Source organism: Stegostoma tigrinum, chromosome 12 (assembly GCF_030684315.1).
Source record: "Stegostoma tigrinum isolate sSteTig4 chromosome 12, sSteTig4.hap1, whole genome shotgun sequence".
NCBI classification, from domain to species: domain Eukaryota; kingdom Metazoa; phylum Chordata; class Chondrichthyes; order Orectolobiformes; family Stegostomatidae; genus Stegostoma; species Stegostoma tigrinum.
Genome location: NC_081365.1, coordinates 68040482 through 68061078, shown reverse-complemented (window position 1 = coordinate 68061078; position 20597 = coordinate 68040482). Strand labels below are relative to the sequence as shown.

The 20597-nt window shown below is 39.8% G+C and overlaps 1 protein-coding gene across 6 annotated transcripts in view; it reads right to left on the bottom strand.

Annotated features, from left to right (window-relative positions):
- LOC125457286 (retinoic acid-induced protein 2) overlaps positions 1-20597 on the bottom strand; it is an 85864-nt gene that overhangs the window by 35633 nt on the left and 29634 nt on the right. The window contains exon 1 of one of the 6 annotated variants that reach the window (XM_048541288.2): positions 13590-13666. The exons of the other annotated variants lie outside the window; for them this stretch is intronic. Coding sequence (XP_048397245.2) covers positions 13590-13658 — 69 coding nt within the window. The 5' untranslated portion in view covers positions 13659-13666. Of the gene's footprint in view, positions 1-13589; positions 13667-20597 lie in introns of those variants that run through there. 6 annotated transcript variants of the gene reach the window in all.

The following is a 20597-nucleotide window of genomic DNA, read 5'->3' as shown; positions in this document are numbered from 1 at the left end:
TTTACTAATTATGGGTCCTTCACATTTTTTGGATTGCATAAGGGAACACAGAAATGCTATTCATGAGTCATAAGGGAAATGTAGTCTAAATAGAGACTTCACTGAACGTGTGATAGACAGTAACACGAGAGGCTAACATGGGTTCCAAAAGTTACCACAATTGGCGGAATGTACAGAAGACAATGTTAATGTAAGCAAAGAGGATTATAATCAATGATGTAATGCTGCTCTATATATCTATATGACAGTCCATGATTTTAACTTTACTATATATGGATGCGAGTGTCAGTTATTTCACATTGATAGAAACTGTTTCCCCCCCTTTATTTTGGAATAGCAGCACACAAAAAATATGCAAATATACCTAGTACTTTACTCAACAAAAGAGAGACAGAGATGATGGGATAATTTTAGGGCCTTTACAACAAGTTATAAACTGCACACTTACTAAAGCAACTGAGAAATCTGTGTGTGTTACTGTTTAGATTTCCCAGCCATTAGTAATTGATTGCAGACTTCTACCTTGTTTTCAATCAGCTTATTGGCCTGCATTTTGTTACACCCATAGCATCAGAAGAATCTTCCAATGACCTTGGGGTGGGAAGCTGCAATGCTGCAGTTGGAAAATCATTCTCAACTGCTTTTGCTGGAATGACTGTCTCCCAGGAGGAGCCTCAGTGGAAACAGTCACAGAAACAATTCCCATGGCACTGTGAAACTTACAAATTGTGCTCTCAATGATAGCTCTTTCTTTCGTATACTAGCCCAAATGTGTGCTGTGTAGTTTGTTTAAATCATGTGAAGTCATGTGAAGTTAACAAAATGCCAACATTTATTGCTCAACCATAATCACCTTGAGAAGTGAAAGCCCATCATCAAGTCGCCCTTTACTCACCCATGGAAAGTCCTTGACCCTGCTTCCTCAGAGCCAGTTCTCAGAATGAGCAGAATCTCTGACACTCCTGTTCATACCTGTCAGCCAGGGCTCCCCGATTGGGGCAGTTAATCTGGTCCAATCAGGGAATTCTAAAGGTCTATCCGTTACACTCTCTACAAAGTGGTGTGCTGTCATTTCAAATACAACTGGATGGCATCTGAATGTGGGCCTGCAGCTATATCCCTAGGCCAGACCAAATAAGGGTGACCAATTTTCTTCCATAAAGACCATTAGTAAATTTGATGGAGTTAATATCAATGATTCAATGGGCATCATTGCCAATACTAGCCTTTTATTCCAAATTTGTTTAATCAATTGAATTTAAGCTCCTCAGCTGCTGTGGTGGAATTTAAATTCAAGTTTCTGAATCACTAGCTGCAGCATAAGCACTGTCCTCATGCACCCAGTGTGTACTTCAATTGCGCAAAAATGATACAAATTACATTGAACAACATATTCAGTGCCATTCATAGCTTTGTAGTTCTGGACACCAAGAATATCTTCATGCACCTGGAATCCTCAATTGCTATTGGCTGTGGAGATGGTGGGCCCAGGCTACAACACATGTTGAGCAGCAAATGCTAAGCGGCAGTTGTGTCAACTGCAGCCAGACTCTGATTCCCTCCCAAGCACAGGCCACATCAAGTGACTATGGAAGAATTTGGTCAATCTCAGAGAAAGTGAGGAATCAGGGCACATCCTTGTGCTAGGCAAACCTGCCTTTGGTGCCAAAGGAGTTTGAGGGATGAAGACAGACAGTGGGAGATTTTACTGCTCCTTTCAGGGAAGGCCAGTCCTGCCATGCTCCTGGCAGATAATGTTGAGACCATCATGTGAGCCTTCAGCAGGGAGTTAAAGCCTTGGGAACACGACAGATCTCCAGCTCCTCAGAGCTACTGCACCCACTGCAAGAGTAATTCTGGAGCCGCAAGGCTGTGGAGGACCCAGGACCAATTTTCTGGGAGTGGGGTTGGGGGAAAGAGTGGTTCTTGGTTAGGGCTTTGCAGACAGAGGGCAGTAGCAGGGAGTGGGGTTGGGAGAAGCAGCTGGAAGTGGCTCCTGCTCGATTTACAGTGCCTCAATTGGGCACTGACTTCCTTTGCACGAGGTCTCCTATCCCCCACCAACTAATTCACCCACAGCCCCCGCCAAAAACACAAGTGGCAAGCTATTTACACAGGCATCTTGCAGTTGAGTTAGCCCCAGTGGCTGTGGCTGAGCCTGTTAACTGCTCTTTAAATCGGTCACTTAAGGGCCCAATTTGGTGGTGGGGTAGCCAGATCAACCATAGGTCTTTCCAGCTGGGATTGAATGCTCCAGCAGAGGTGAGAATACAGACATGCCTGATTAAGTTCCCTCCCAGATTCCAATCTCGCCAGCTCCAGGGGCGAATGCCAAGCATTTAACACAAACAAAAATTTGCTCTGTTGTGTCGGAGTGCCTTACAGGGATATAGTGGAGATTTATGAGCAGTAACGTGAGACTTCAGCAATAAAGAGAGAGGTGAGTGAAATCGGGGCTCTTTGCATGAGGACATCAAAAAGGTAAAAGGAGAGATCCAGAGATGTTCAAAGTGTTAAAAAGGAAAATAATGTTTTCCACTGACCAGTGTGTCTCTAATTAAATGCCACTTCCCGAATAAGAGAAATTCTTACTTTTCTTATTGCTGCCAATGTTTGAACAGTTCTCATAAAAAAATGCATATTATTCATAACCAAATGTTTAAATTCATCATCATTAAAAGCCACAAAATGGGAACTGAATGTGACAGAAATAGACTGTCTACTTTCATGGTCATTCCATCCATGTCTTAAATACCATTCCTCTTGAATGTCATTAAGCAGAAAATAGCTAATGATAGCTACAATCAAATTCACCGAATGTGTAAAAATACACATGCAGTAAACCAGGATTAAGCCATGGGTTTTCCTCAGAGACCAACTGTGTTTTGTGACGATTGATAGCCAAATCTCAGGATCAACAGTTGCACATCATAATATGATCAAATATATCGAACCCATGGGATTAAAGTGGCAGTGATGCTTTAAGTACAAATCCGACAGAAAAATGAAAAAGCAAAAAGTATAGAGTGTTTGCTTCTCAGCCTGGAAGCGGGTGTAGAGTGGTTGATAAATTAATGATCCACACCTGCATTTGTGGAGTATCATTCCAAAGTTGCAAGTGGCACAAAGCTTGAAAATATAGGAAACCGTGGGGAAACAGTTACAGTTTTCAGATAATAAAAGCTGATAAACTGAGCAGGCATGTGCCAGATGAAATCCAATGCATAAATATGTGCCGTACTTTAGAAGGAGAAAAGGTAGTATGAACGAAAAGATAAAATGTCAAAGGTGTTGCAGGAACAGAGAGATCTTTGGGTTCACATCAAAACTCTTTCAAGTTAGCAGGGCAAGCTGGCAAGGCTCTTAAAAGAATTCGAGGAGTTCATTTGCTTTGTGCAGAAAGGCCATAAGTCTGATACAAAGCCATCCACCCACCACATTTCATTTCTCTGACAGAAACAAGTTCAAGTCAAATCCAAGATGGAGGACAGGAAAAATGGTGGTCGGAAGGGCTGCACCTTTTCTTCAGGTATTTTCAGAATTGGAACTGATTTTCTCAGGTTATAGAAGCAATAATTACTGTTTATAAGTTGTTGCATTCTTTTGGAACTTTGATGCGGCGGGGGAGAAGAAAATAAATCAAAGCAACAGCACTTTAAAAAGAAGGAAGACAGACAAAGGCAGTGACCACGTGGGGAGTGATTCAAACAGAGAAAGAAACCTACACAGCTGTCTGACCCAGCAGTAACCTGCACAGCTGCCTCCTGAGATGCTGCTGGGCCTGCTGTGTTCATCCAGCCTCACATTTTATTATCTCAGCTACCACCCTTGCTGTCTGTTTTCAAGTATCTCTGGATGCCCGAGTTCCTTCTCAGAAAAATAGCCCAGCAGCGAAATTCACAGCTGACCTTGGAGAAACCTGCGTGTAGGAACAAACAGCAGGGGAGCAGCTAAGTGCTTTTTTGTTTTAAAAGTGTAGCCTAACCGTTTTTCTTTTGTAAGTCAACAATAGTGAGTAGAGCGTTTATTTTATTATATGTTATTAAGACTTGTCTCTTGATTAAACTTTAAAAGTATAAAACATAGGTACTAAGCTAGACTGGAGCAGTGTTTTTGAAAGCAGTAAGATTGTGTTATTTTCTGGCTCAGTGCAAGGATGGCCCTTAGTAGACTAATGTGCCCTTCCGATCGGATGTGGGAGATTAGGGAGTTACTGATGATTATGTCAGCAGGAAGTGCATTTGGTTGCAAATTCTATCGGATTGCATGGATTGGTTGGAGCAGCAACTAGAGGTACCGAGGAAATTACATGAGTTAGGGGTGTGAAGGACAGCAGTTGCAGGGAGGGAGATAAACCAAAGAGCCACAGTCAGGTTGATAGGTGGCCTCCAGGAAAGATAGGAGAGGGAGGCAGGTAGTCCAGCAGTTCTCTGTGGCTAACACCAACCCAAAAAACCATGTTGCTGTGGAATATGTAGGGGTTAACAGACTGTCAGGGGAATGTAGCTCTGACAGCCAGGTTTCTGGTACCAAGACTCATTCTAATGAAATGAGGGGTATAGCAAATTTCAAGCAATCGATTGTGATAGGGGACCCAGGAAGATATTGAGGAAAGGGATTAGTCTGAGACGGATACAGTTGAGAAAAAGGGCAAGTCAAACAGTCAGGGCAGGCAGGAACAAAGTAAAGTAGAGAACGAAGTAGGATTGATAAATTAAACTGCATTTATTTCATTGCAAGAGGCCTAACAGGTAAGGCAGATGAAGCAAGGGCATCAGGAACAGACTGGCAGCTTCAAGTTCCAGGGTATAGATGCTTTCAGAAGGATCAAAAGACAGGAGAAGAAAGAAGGGGGAGTGGCGTTTTTTGATTAGGGATGACATTACGGCTGTATTTAGGCAAGATGGGAAAATATTTCTGGGAATACATCCAGGGAGGTTATTTGGGTAGAACTGAGAAATAAGAAAGGGATGATCATCTCATTGGGATTGTACTATAGACCCCTCTGTAGCCAGCAAGAAATTGAGAAATAAATTTGGAAGGAGATTTCAGTTATTTGTAAGAATAACAGGATGATTATGGTAGGGGACTTTAACTTTCCAAACATACACTGGGACTGCCATATTGTCAAGGGGTTGGATGCAAAGGAATTTGTTAAGTGTGTACAAGAAAAATTTCTGATTCAGTATGTAGATGTACCTACTAGAGAAGGTGCAAAACATGACTTAGTCTTGGGAAATAAGGCAGGGCAGGTGTCTGAAGCGTCACTGGGGAGCACTTTGGAGCCTATGGCCATAATTCTATTGAATTTAAAATAGTGATGGAAAAGGATAGACCGGATCTAAAAGTTAAAGTGTCAAAATTGGAGGAAGGCCAATTTCGAAGGCATTAGGCAAGTACTTTCAAAAGTTGATTGGGGCAGATGTTTGCAGATAAAAGGGACAGCTGGAAAATGGAAAGCCTTCAAAAATTAAAGAGAGAGACCAGAGACAGTATATTCCTGTTAGGGTGAAGGGCTGAGCTAGTAGGTGTAGGGAATGCTGGATAACTAGGGAAATTGAGGTTTTGGTCAAGACTGAGAAGGAAGTACATGTGAGCTTGACAATGGTGGTGGGCAAGCTGTTGGAGGGAATCCTGAGGGACAGGATTTACATGTATTTGGAAAGGCAAGGACTGATTAGGAAAAGTCAACATGGCTTTATGCGTGGGGAGTCATGTCTCATGAACTTGCTTGAGTTTTTTTTTGAAGAAGTAACAAAGAGGATTGATGAGGGCAGAGTGGTGGACATTATTGACAAGGTTCCTTGTGGTAGCTGGTTAGTAAGGTTAGATCATATGAAAGAGAGGGAGAACTAGCCATTTGGATACGGAACTAGCTTGAAGGTAGAAGACAGAAGGTGGTGGTGGAGGGTGCTTTTCACACTGGAGGCCTGTGACCAGTGATGCACCACAGGATCAGTGCAGGGCTCTCGGCTTTTCATCATTTGTATAAATGATTCGGATGTGAACATAGGAGGTATGGTTGGTAAGTTTGTAGATGAAGCAAAATTGGAGGTGTAGTGGACAGTAAAGAAGGTTATGTCAGAGTACAATGGGATCTTGATCAGATGGGCCAATGGGCCAAGGAATAGCAAATGGAGTTAATTTTAGATAAATGTGAGGTGATGCATTTTGGAAAGGCAAATTGGGTCAGGACTTATATACTTAATGGGGAGGTCTTGGGGAGTGTTGCTGAATAAAGAGATCTTGGTGCGCAGGTTCATAGTTCCTTGAAAGTGGAGTTGCAGGTAGATAGGATAGTGAAGGAGCTGTTTGGTATGCTTGCTTTTATTTGTCAATGCATTGAGAACAGGAGTTGGGAGGTCATGTTGCAGCTGTACAGTACGTTGATTAAGCCACTGTTGGAATACCACGCGGAATTCTGGTCTCTCTGCTATAGGAAGGATGTTGTGAAAGGATTCAAAAAAGATTTACAAGGATGTTGTCCGGGTTGGAGGGTTTGAGCTACAGGGAGAGGCTGAACAGACTGAGGCTATTTTCCTTGGAGCAGAGGCTAAGGAGTGACCTTTACAGGCGTTTATAAAATCATGAGTGGCATGGATACAGAAAACAGACAAGGTCTTTTCCCTGTATTGAGGAGAGGGGCATAGCTTTAAGGTGACAGGGAAAGATTTAAAAGGGACCTGAAGGGCAATCCTTTCACACAGAGGGTGGTGCGTGTATGGAAAGAGCTGCCGGAGGAAATGGTGGAGGCTGGTACAATTATAACATTTAAAAAGCATCTGGAGGGGTATACGAATTGCAATGGTTTTGAAGGATATGGGCCAAATGCTGACAAGTGGGACTAGATTTTCTTAGGATGTCTGGTCAGCATGGACAAGTTGGACCAAAGGATCAGTTTCTGTGCTGAAAATCCTTTATGAATAACGTAGATGGCTTCTACTGTGAGACTATGACTCTAAAAGTTTGATATTTCCCAGGAACCAAACTGCATGGGCACTGACAAGAAAATTGGGAACATCACATCACTAATGAGAACAGCAATACAGAGATTCTCAATATCACGAGTGAAACATCCAATTTTTCAACCAAGTATTGATGCTTTCAGCGAGGAACCTATTTACATGAATTAGCATGTATTAACATCTCATCATTGATCAATCTCACCTCATTGGAATGCAGTTGTATGTTCTCCCACTCACTGGATACAAACTAAATGGCAACAATTCCCAACATAAGAGTTGGGGCAATCACCTCTCCACCTTGGAACCCAGCACCAACATCTCAGGGCACACTCAGTGGATAGTGACCATGACCACTTCCATCCATCGGGGCCTCCAGGACCCTGTGGCACAGTGGGTTGTCAATTTTCCTCTGACTGAAATGTTTGTGGCAAATGACAGTAATCGTATGTGCTAGCTTTAGATGGCCAGCACTGGGCTGGCTGCATGGCTGGGCTTCAAAATATGGTGCTGGTGCCAGGAATCCTCAGAGGTTTTGGCATTGGTGAGTACTTTTGCCTGCAGTGAAAGGGTGGATATGACAAGTGGGGTGCCTCTGGGACTGGCTGCACGTAAAAGGTGAGTTTGGGAAAATAGAAACATTCCACTAGGGCTCATGCAGAAACCCACCATGAAACTAATCGAATTGACACAGCCGGTTTCTGGTAAAATTCAGCCCTACGTTTCTCCTCCAACCTTTAGCTCAACATCCTGAAACTGTCAGTCATTCTCCTTTGAACCGTTTCCAATGCACCAACTTCATTTTGCACACCCAAATAGATTTCAAAATGGCCCAAGTGATCCAAGACTATACCCAAATTCATTTAATGTCTTTACAACTGCTGCTGATGTACTTTCACAATGGGCATATTTAATGCTTCCTGTAACTCTAAGCATCAGTTACATTACTGTATCCATATACATAAAACCCACTTGTTATTCTAAGTGTCAGTTTCGTTGATCCAGATGATTAGGGTTTTGATTACTTCTGTATGCTATCTAGTCAGATACTTGGCACAGCCACCAAGCTTTGGAATATTTTATGCTGCTTATGCTCTCTTCAAAATCCTTTATGAATAATGTAGATGGCTTCTGCTGTGAGACTCCACTAGTCACCCCCTCCCACCCTCCCAAGAGTTTTATCCATTTGATGAAAATCAGACTTGCCAAACATGAAAGCCATGAGGTCAACTTTGCAAAATAAAAAGTTGAAGCACTTTGAGTGGAGAGCTGAGTCCTCTATTTAGTCTGATACATCCAGTCTCTTTTGGGAATTGTCCAACTGCAAACAACCACAGAAAGTACGCAGTGATTGACTAGAACAAAACCAGGATAATTATGAAAGAAGAAAGAATAAGGATAGTTAAACTGGAAACCTGACTGGTATCTTCAAAAAGCATCAGAAGTTTAGAAGATGCTAACGTGAAAGTGTGCTTTTAATTGTTGGTGAATTATACAGAAAGGAAGTATATATTTATTGTTGAAAGGAAAGAATAAAAAGGAGAAATTAGCAGAATTATTTTCTCACACAGGATGCATGTTTCTAGGAAAACTGTTTACACTGGCTACAACATTGGCATCTACTTGACAACGTGTAAATTGCTCAGGTATGTTCTGTCCATAACAAGCAAGATAAACTAAACCAGCCGATATTCACCATGTCAGTCTACTGTCTATCGTCAAAGCTGCGGAAGAAGTCATGGACAGTGCTATCAAGCCATACATACTAAGCAATAACCTTCTCACTGATGTTCAATTTGGCTTCTGCCAGGGCTGTTCAGCTCACAAACTCGTTATAATCTTGATTCAAACATGGACAAAACAGCTGAATTCCAGAGGTGAAGCAAAAAAGTGACAGCCCTCGATATTAAGGCCAAATTTGACAGAGTGTGGCAGCAAGCAGCCCAGCAAGATTAGAGTCAATACGAATTGGGAGAAAACTCCCTGCTGGTTGAAGTCATTGTGACCACAAAGGAAGATGGTTGTGGTTGTTGCAAGTTAATCATTTCAGTTCCAGGACACCTCTGCAGGAGTTCCTCAGGTGAGATTCTTAGATCCAACCAGCTTTAGCTACTTCATCACCTTCCCTCCATCATTAGGTCAAAAGTAGGGGTATTTGCCAACAATTGCATGATATTCAGCAACATTCGCAACTCCTCAGATACTGAAGCAGTCCATGTATAAATGCAACAAGGTCTGGCTTGTGACAAGCAGCATATATGCCACTCAATTGTCAGGTAATGACCATTTCCAACAAGAGAGAATCTAATCATCATGTCTTGAGGGTTAATAGCATTATCATCACTGAATTTCTATCAATATCCCGGGGGTTACCAATGATCAGATCAATGATCAATGACCAGCCACATGGTTACTAAAGCAAGTCAGAGGCTAGGAATTCTGAGGCAAGTAATTCACCTCCTGTCTCCACAAGACTTGTCCATCATCTACAATACAGAAGAGTGCTGGAATAGTCCTCACTTGCCTGCATGTGTGCAGCACCAACAGCACTTAAGAATCTTGAACCAATCCAGGACAAAGCAGCCAGTACCTCATTCATCAACAAGCTCTCTTTTCACCATCCAAACACAGTGGCAGCAGTGTGCACCAACTTAAAAAAGAGATGGATTGCAGTAACTCAGCAAGCTTTCTTTGACCGCACCTTCCAAACCCACAACTTCTCCCACCTGGGTGAATCAGTGTAGTAGGTACAGGGGTGCATCTCACACTCCAGGTCACCTCTGAGCCACACACTAGCTAAGTATGGAAAAATACAATATTCCTTAATTGTCGCTAGATAGTAACACTAGTAAAAGTTGACAAATCATCAGAACCTGATGCCTTCTAGCTCGGCCTTGCAAAGGAAACGGGTAAAGAGTTTGCAGATGCCATGGCTAATTTTCCAAAGCTCTTTTGATTTGGTAATTGTCCTTTTAGATTAGGAAAATTAAAAATGGTAAAAAATAACAGGTAATTATACGTTTGTTAGTCTAACATCTGCTGTGGGCAAGTGAGTTGAATCTATAATTAAGGATAGTGTTTAAAGCAACTTGAGCTGATTAATGAGAGCTAACATGAATTTGTAAAGGATTGACAAGTCCAAGCAAAATTTTTAAAGAAGTAGCTGAAGTAGACAGAAGAATGTCCATGTGTGGAGCTCGTATGAAAGGCATTCATCAATGGTGCAGAAAAGCAGCCATTTACTAAAAGTAATACTCATTACATGGAAGTCGAATTAATGATTTGATTAGGAGATTGGTTTGGGTGTAAAATTCAGGATCTAGAGATATTGGGTTTGTGCCTTGAAAAAGATTTGATTAGATTCCCTACAGTGTGGAAACAGGCCCTTCGGCCCAACAAGTCCATGCTGCCATTTGAAGTATCCCACCCAGACCCATCCCCCTACAACCCACACACCCCTGAACACTACGGGCAATTTAGCATGGCTGATCCACCTAGCCTGCACATCTTTGGACTGTGGGAGGAAATTCACGCAGACACAGGGAGAATGTGCAAACTCCACACAGACAGTCACCCGAGGCTGGAATCGAACCCGGGTCCCTGGCGCTGTGAGGCTGCAGTGCTAACAACTGAGCCACCGTGCTGCCGGGCTTCAATTGTTGACCATACTTGTTTGTGACTTAGATCCTAACACAATAGAGAGCTACAGATCTAAGTTTGTTGTTGACACAAAGACTTGTGGTACAGTAGGTAGCGGTGGAGATGGGAGCATAGCCTAAGAAAAAAGCATGATTGATTGAAATGCCAGGAGAAACTGGGGCAGGCTGATTTCAATACACAAAGTGGAAGATCGTTTATTTAGGAGCAAAAAGGGATAGTTCCAACTGTTTTTGAAATAGCTAAAAGCGAGAAATAGTGGAGGTGCAAAGAGATTTAGGAGTCTACATATTCAGATTAAAATGTAGTCATCAACTGCAGAACCAAAGAAAGGTAAGGGAATGTTAGCTGTTATATTTAAGAGGGGAAGAACATAAGGAGGAGGACACTATGATACATCTATACAAAGCCCTGATTAGATAGTGTTTGGAGAGCTATGTACAGCTGGGACACCCCGCTTTACAAATGATATTTTGGCTTAAGAAGGAATGCAATGCAAATGTTCCCAGGTCTCTAAGATTACAGATTATGAGGAGCTATTATATAAAATGAGCCTGTATTCTCCATAATATAGCAGGTTATGGGTTTATTTGGTTGAGGTTTATAAAACTTTGAAGGGAAGGATAGATAGAGAGAAACTGCTGGTGGGAGAGTCTAGAACAAGAGAACATAACTTACAACACTGGGCTGTTCAGGACAGGAGTCAGGAAACACATCTTTACCTAAGTTGTTGTAGAAATGTGGAATTCTCTCCTGTAAAAAGCAATGGTTATTCGCTCAATTAAATATTTTAAAATTGAAGATCAATAGATTTTTGATGGACAATTTGAGAGGAGTGGGGTAAGTAAATACTTGATTTCAATTTGATTTATTATTGTCACATGTACCAAGATACAGTGTAAAGTATTGTTTTGCATGCTCCATAGGCAGATTTTACCATACAAAGTGCATCAGGTAGCACTTTGTTTGGTTTTATTACTAATATTTATCATACTTTATTTATATCTTCTGTAATCAACTTTTATTCTGTAAATGCCCTTCTCTCTGCAATTAAACAATGAGCATCAAAAATATTGTGGAGCAGGATTTGAGAAGCCACTAGATAGTGAACTTTAAAACAGAGCTGAATTAATATAGTGATCAGAGATAATGGGAACTGCAGATGAAGGGCCAAGGCCCGAAACATCAGCTTTTGTGCTTCTAAGATGCTGCTTGGCCTGCTGTGTTCATCCAGCTCCACACTTTGTTAGCTGAATTAATATATAGACCTTTATTTCCTGATGCTCATATATATATATTTGAATAACATCAGATGACATATCCAAAGTAATTTCTCTGATGCACATTTGACTCCAATTCAGTCAGTCCCTTAATCCAAGTTATTAGTATAATTTATAAATAGTTCACCATTCAAGCAGTTACAGTTTTCCAACTGGAAACAGAATCATTTAGCATGGTTCTGTGTTTCCAGTCAGCCAATCCTCAATCGAAGATGATCTGTCACCCACAATGCAATGATTTCTTAACTTGTACAATAACCGCTCGTGTGACATCTTAGTTAATGTCTTTTTAAAATTTAAACATCTTATTTCTCATGGTATCCCTCATTCCACTGTGATTGAAAGTGTTTTAATAGATTAATCAAACATGATTTCCCTTTCACAAAGCCATGTTGATTCTACCTGATTATAATCAAGATTTTCCAAATCACTTGCTAATACATGCCAACATTTCCCAATGCCAGACGTTAAACTAACTGGACGATGGTGTTCTGATATCTGACTCCTTTCTTTTTTGCAGAATGCTGTAACATTTATGACCTTTTAAGAAACTTGGGGAATTTTGGAAAATTACAACCAATATACTTGTCATGTTTGCAGTCCATCTTTTGCTTTTACTTCTTAATTTTCCATTATTTTGGGATGGTACTTGGGATTGGTACTCTGTTGATAAATTACAAAATATTTATTCAAAATCTCTGCCATTCCTCCCCCCCCCCCCCATTATTAATTTCCCAGTCTTAACCGCAAAGGGACCAATACTCACTTTAGCTACTGTTTTCCTATTTTAATACAGACAGGAGCTTTTACTGTCAGTTTCTATATTTCTTGCTCAATTTCTTTCATGCACTAATTTCCTCCTCTTTTTTAGTCATCCTTTGAGGGTTTCTAAACTTTTTCCAATATGAGTGCCGCCACTAATTTTTACAATATCATGCAACTTTACTTTTGATTTTATACCTTCTTAGAGCCAAGGATGGATGAGACATTATTCACATTGAATATTTATAGTGGAAAATGCCCTTGAAATATTGCCATTGCTTCTCTACCACTGTAGCATTACAACAAGCTCCGTCTTCATTTCATTTCAAGACATTAGTTTAAGAACCATAGGTCATCTGCCAACTTGCCACCAGACTACCCCGCATACCTACGACTATAAATGCACCACACCACCCCCTTATCACCCACACAGGTGCCTGTCTTCATATCCAGATGCCAACCTACCCAGGCCCCTTAGCCCTTATTTGTCTGCACTGTCATTAGAAAACATTAAATATTAATGAAAAAATCTAAATTACACTGAGATTCATTACGTCATATCATGAATGTTTAAAAATATTCCATTTACAAATCATAAATAATTTTTAAAAAGTAATAGCTGAAAAATGCTACAGGAGTTTTATTAAATGTACCTTGCAATTTAAATGCCCATCCTCTCCGCTGCAGTCCCTAATGGGTGTTCTCAGCTCCTCCAGTTATATTGTAAGAGTCAATGGGACACTTGGGGTCCAGGTGAAGGCTAGGCCAATAGTGCAACACCCTCTTTTGCCACTCCTATGCCATAAATCCTGGTACCATGAATTGAAACACATTTCTTCCTCACCTATTCAACTCTTTGATCTGATATATTCTATTCTTATTTGCTTATGTTTCCAGTAATAATCCAGAGATTATTACAATACAATACCTCTTTGGCTCTGCTTTTCAATTTATCCTCTAATTGTTCATACTTCTTCAGCAGAGCTGCCTTCTTCATTACACCTAGGTTATTGGTATCCATGTGGACCACAATGAATGGATCCTTTCTCCAGCTCTGAGAGGGTGTCCTTGAACCCCATGCATAGTAATAGAAAAGTAAAATAGTGAATATTTATCTTAGTTTTTGGAAGGTTCATAATAGTACAGCTCACTGTTATTTTCAGATTGAGTTCCGCTGAGCTCTAGTTCACATCTGCAGGAGTACTCCACAAGCAGTAGTAATCACATGATATCATACCTCTTTATATTCTTTTCTATTAAAGAGATCTTTGAAACAAGAGACACAAAACAAACCATATGGTATGGACTGAAACCAAGCTGAATTGCCTTTTTTAATCAAGGATAAGCAGAATCTATGCACCTGGCTAAGTAAAGGCAGTGGATGTTGTTTCACAGAATCCTCGCATTGTTGAAGATATTCTATTATTTCCATTAATACTTTAAAGGCAGTTTAGCAAAACGTCTGGGTGCATTTTTTAACATTAACACTAAAATCTTTTTCTGTTGGGATTTTTACATTGTTTTGCAGTGACTCAAAATATGAGTCCCTTCTATGAATTGCAGATTTTATGAAAGCCAGTCAAGAGTTGGACGAACAGAGGCCAAGCCAGGATGAGAGGAAGCACAAATTGGAGAAAGGAAACTCTCTTAATAACACTATTGAGACAATAATTGGAGGCAGGTAGAACATACAGGAAGATCACATTTTCACAGGTCTGTTATTGTCAGTTCTCTTCCCTGAATGTACAATGTTTAAGTGGAATGCTGAACATGTTGTTAATATTGTGTATAATTACCTGCTTCAACTTCCAGATTAAACTCATACCTATCAAAAAGGTGTAATTGTTACTTGGAAGTATGTATCATAGCACATATCAAATCATAAAGGGCACCTCAGTTAATGTATTTCAAACATAAAGCTGGAATTAATCTAAAAATTTACGTGCACTTCTACATCTGATTCAATTTCATTTTTTTAACATTATCAAAACTAAGGTGCTAGGTAACAGCAGTTTTCTTAGGTCATCACCAACATTCCACAAACTAATCATGAATCACTGCGTTTATCAAATCATAGCATCCTTAATGCAGCATTCGTAACAAGATAAAATGCAGTGATAACAAAAATACAAATAAATGGGGATGAAAACAGAATGGTTGCAAGGTGACCAAAGTTGGAAACTGAAGGGCACTCAAGGGCATTTCACAATCAACAGAGGTAGGGGAGGAAGAGGAAAAAGGAGGTCGAGTAGCTGTATTAAATGAAAGAGGAGATCATGATTGTAGTGAGAAACAATCTTGGCTTAGAACAGTATAGATGAAAGTAAAAAATAGCAAGGGGAAGGTATCACTGGGGTGTAAATTATCGGCCCTCAAAGTAGCGACACAGTACAGAGTATAAATCAAGAAATAATGAAGGCCTATATAAAAGAAATGTTCTCCAATTTTCCCCAGGTAATTTTAACCTTTATTTAAATTGGACAAATCAAGTTGACAATTGACAAATAACTATGAAGATGATTTCATAGAATGTATTCATCACAATAAAATGATATATTGTCAAAACAACCAGGAATGAAGATATTTTACACCTGCTAATGTGAAATAAGGCTGGATTAATTTATAATGTTATCAGAAAGATTCCTCTAGGGAAGACTGTTCATAAAAACTGTAGAATCTCACATTCAGCATAAGGGTGGTCAATAGGTTTCCCAAGCATATATTTGAGTTATGTCCAATATTTACTCAGAAACAGTATCCTTTGTTGAGTACTCTTGAACTGTGCACTATTGCGTTATGGAGATAGCCAGTTTATAATGTTGCATTTTGCATCAGATAGCAGTGGAACCTTACCTCTTCCTCAATGCCTCCTAATTTTATGACAATTCCAAGTTCAAGAGAGTCTCATTTTAGTTCCATTGTCCAAAGTACTGGGTTGCCAACCGCAATTTCAAATAATATTGCCAACAATGTTTGCTAAATCATGCATTCATCCAGCTCGTTATGATGCACTGCTTGAGATCGGAAAGCTAAGATCAACATCTTGATTTTTTCATCATCAAGAAGGTTAATTTTATTCCCTAAAATAAAGCACCTTTATTCTACACTAATCCCAATAGCTATCCATGCACTAGTGAGTTCTTCCATTTTTGGTGAGCTAAAAGGCTAAATTGTTGTTAAATAGTGAAATTCTTCTGCTGCATTCATGATAGTCATGCACTGATTTTATTTCATTTGTTCACAGGGTGTGGGAATCACTAGACATGCATTTATTGCCCATCTCCTAATCGCCCAGGGGGCATTAAAGAGTCACTCCCATTGGTATCTGGTTTGGCCCAGATACCAATGACAGGTTCCCTTCCCTAGATATTAAATATGGCACTAGGAAATCCGAGAAATTACATCAACCTGCAGTGGATAGGGTGCCTTGGGGATGTGGTGCTTTATCGTAATGAGTTCAGCATGAAGAGATAGTGTGAGAAATCTTGTCAGGCCTCATGGAGCAAAACCATCCATGGAAATGCGACAAAACTGACACAGGCAAATTGCAGTCAAATTCAGCTCAAGGTGTAATTAGTAGATTATGTGCTGTAAGAAGTTGCATTCACTGAGGTTGACCGCTCAGAATAAAACATTGCAATCATGGCTTTACATTAGTGTCCTTGGGATAATTCCTGTCATTGGCTATCAATGGTTATCTGGTCATACTACTTCTGAGCGTTTCTTCCGTCAAGGTTGTGAAATCTTTGGGCTGACACACATTCTTGTTAATATACCATTGTTATAGGTATCCCAGAGCAGACACAAAACTTGGATGGACTCCGTCAAATGAACTGGTCAAAATGGAGTTACAGCCTGGCTGTATGTAGTGCAGGCTAGTTTTATTTCATAAATAAAAACCCGAAAGAGTGGTGGATGCTGTAAATCAGGATCAAAAACAGAAGTTGCTGAAAAAGCTCATCAGGTCTGGCAACATCAGTGAAGAAAAACAAAATCAGAGTTAATGTTTTGTGTTCTGTTCAGAGGAAAGGTCACCAGACGCAAAACATCAACTGATTTTATTTCTTCACTGACCCTGACAGATTTGCTGAGCTTTAACAGCAACTTCTTTCTTTGTTCCTAGTTTTATCTCATGTCAGCCTCAGTAATTTACGGCTCCTGTTGAGCTGCGCAGCCCATCAGCAATGCAGCTCATGCTGGCTGAACTATGCAATCACGTTAATTATTTGGCACTACAAAATTGGTGTCAGTGGCAATTAGCACTGGTTAATCCCTTCATTGTAACCAATGTTTGAGGGTTATTGAGTTCCACACCATTGTATCACAAACTAATACAATATAGAAGCCTACCATTCTGCACTGTCTCTTTTAAGAAGTAATCTAACTGGTCCCAAGCTTTTGTTCTTTCTCCACGGTCCTGCAAATTATTCCACGTCCAAGTATTTGCCTAATTTGCTTTTGAATGTTACTAATGGATCTGCTTCCACCACACTTATGATCATAAAATTTTTCCTGATCTTTCTATAAAAAACATTCACAGAAAATTTCTGCAAGTCGTGATTAAAAGGACCCTGATTTCTTTTCTTCTCTGAAGGAAAAACATTTATTCGTAAAATCTTTAGAACAGCTGCAATGCTCAAGTACTATATTCAAACTCTACTCCTTAGCTTGCTGCTAAGTAATAAGTAATTAATTGATTTAGATGTGTTTCAGTATACCAATAGCTAACAGGAACGAAGAATTATATCTAAAGCAAGGCATGTACATAATTCTGTTGTGTATGCAAGACTCTTGATCCAGTGAGTCCAATTCCATCTCAACATTACAAAACATAATTAGCTGCATGAGCAAATATCACCTTCTAAATTTGACTAGATGTAAATTACGCCATAGGTCTTATCATGTGTCAATAATTAACAGATTGTGAACAACAAAACCCTGAATGTAAAAGGTTTGCAGAATGGAGAAGATGGATGGCTGAACTTCACAATTTGTTAATCAATCCCCGTCCAATTTCTTCTGGCTTTTCTTATTTCTTCCAGTTTCCCCTCACAGTATGCCACTTTGTGGGTTAAACAGGCAGGGTGGCCCACATGCTGAGTTTTCAAGAAGGAACAACTTTTCAAAATAAAGGTATTATCTTACCTCAGTGGCACATTCTGACTGCTGGTGAGAAACAGGAGGCCAATTATATCCTGTACAGTATAATGAGGCTGTCCACCACTTTTATCATCTGGGCACAGCAGTAACCACATCATAAAATAACATACTCCAATGGAATTCACAAATGAAGTCTGCTACATAGTTTAAAAGTGCTATCAATATTAGTGTCAAATAAGCCAGCTACGGCTATGAGTAAGTAAATGCAGGAACTATAGTACTGGGCTAACAACTAGTTCAGGTTGAGAAGCATGTTGCAAAATTGAATTCAATACATCTGGTAATTTGGCTTCAAAACAAAAATGACTGTAAAAGCTTCCAGATTGCTGTAAAACTTCAACTGTTCACAAATGCGTCTCAGGGAAGAGAACCAACCACCTGCACTCAGTCTGATTTGCGTGCAAATCCAATCCTACATTGCAGATTCTTAATTCCCTTGGAGTGAGTAGGTAATAAATGCTGCCTGACAGGAAGCACCTATATACCAACATTAAATAACTGAACCCATCAACAAAATGGCTCTGAAATTATGCAAGTACAATCCAAGAAAATTATTTCATTTCTGACACATTACCTAAACATATTGAAGCATGCATTTTTACACTGTGATAATTTTTTATACTATATTACATTTTGAATTACATTGGGGCAATTAAATCTTTACAAGCACCATATGGAGCAGCAACATTTTATGTTCGACATTAGACATCTGTAAAGAATGTAATTATCAGTGAGCACATCATTACATATGCCAGAAACTGATCTACCACCTTAATGTCTTCAAGTTTCTTATATTTACAAATAGCACAGTCCAGTTGTGTTCTTTTCCGTTGAAAATATTATTCATAATTATCACCTTGATTTAATAGACTAATACAAAATGTATTAAATCAGAAATAGTAGTGAACCAGTAATTATGAATAAAGCCCCTATCAGGAATTTATTTGGGCACATTGTTATAAACAGAATTGACTGGGTTTTCAAGGCACTTTCTGAATACCTACATAACATGAAAATATATTTACCTTACATGTTTTATCCACTTACCAGGCAATGCATGCCCCTCAAGTACAAACCAGCTAAACTCTGCTAATTTCATCCTAACATATGGTTAAAATTTTACATTTTAAGTCTGAATTGCAAATAAATCAGTGAGTCCTAGTTTTGAATCATCTAAAATTTAATTATTGCTTATGTTAAACTATGTAAATGCAAAAGCAGGTCTACAGCCTGTCAATCCATTCAATTCAATAAAGGTTAAGATCATTACAGTAACATGGGATGGGATTGACAGAATCTGATTATTTGCATGAAACCAAATCTAATTTAGTAATGAAACAGAATAAAGAGTCTTTGAATACAGGCAACACATAGGATGGAATTTTGAGATGCATTTATTTACAGTGTAAAATCTGTATAATATTGGTGTTCAACCATTTCATTATTTTAATCTTATTCACGGACTGGAGAGTAAATTTCAGAAAGACATGGCATTATAAATTTAAAGTAGCAAAAACTGGGCATTTTTTAAGACCAAGCTTAAAATGAGAAGACTCATTTCTGAGTTTACTTTCACACCAGTGGTTTGAATACTGAGTTAGCGCATGTCTAGCACTGGTCTGCATCTGATTACAAACTCATTGTGGTGGCCCACAAGCTGTATGTTGTACACCACTGGCGTGCAGCACAAACAGGAAGGTATTCATTATTACCTTGTTAAATAATTCAGTAGGCATCTTAAGTGAGCTGCTTAAATTGGATGACTCCATTTTGTCATAGATATTCACTTTAAATAAAAACAGAAAGCGCTAGAGAGACTCAACAGGTTCCAAAGAATTCCTACAGAAATCAAATCAATGGGCTGAATCTTATGTTTTTTGAGCTGTTGTCTGTTTTGACGAGTTTCACAGAGGGATTCTCTCTATGAGGCCTAGCGAGATCTTCTGCTGCATCTTATCAAGCTCATCTCATTAACCTCGTACCCTGCGCCTAAGGCATCCCCTGACCCGATTCTAGCCTGATTCATCAAATCAGAAACAACTCACTACCCTCATTATTTGCCTTCCCACCTTGACTAGTCACTGCTGACTACAGGACAACCTGCCTGGCTTTGTACAAAAAAGTTACTGGAAAAGCTCAGCAGGTCTGGCAGCATCTGTGAATTAAAAATCAGACTTAACATTTCGGGTCTGGTGACCCTTGCTCAGAACAGGACCCGAAACATTAAGTCTGATTTTTTTTCTTTACAGATCTGCAGTCCTTCCAGTTTTCATTTTGCCTGGCTTTGTATCTGAGCTGAAAGGTAAGGCAAGACAGTATTGTTAACCTGTCAGCTCTGGCTGAGGTGGCAAAGAATAAATAGGTAAGGCGAGGCGAGGCAAGGCAAAGATACCGCAAGCATGGAAGTTGCACAAAGTGAGTGCGTGTTATTAAAGCGTCACAGTGGCTTAGAGGTGCTCACTTGGCTAATCCAGGAGTCTGATGCCTGCTCTGTGCACCAAGTGTCTTTCCATTAGCATTCCAATGAAAGGTGCTCCAAAGTGCTGCACTGGACATCCAGAGGGACAAGCAGAAAGAGGTGGAGTCACCAGGAACCCTCTCTGATTTTCATGTCAGGAATTCTCACTGTATAAATTTCCATGCAGCGGGTGGGAAAACGGGAAACTATATATTAGTGAGGCGAGATTGACTAGCACTGAAGGTGATAATGAGCGAGAATGCACGTAAATAGGCCTCTTGCCTCTCACTAGCAAGAATCCTGTCTCGTACCGTTTGA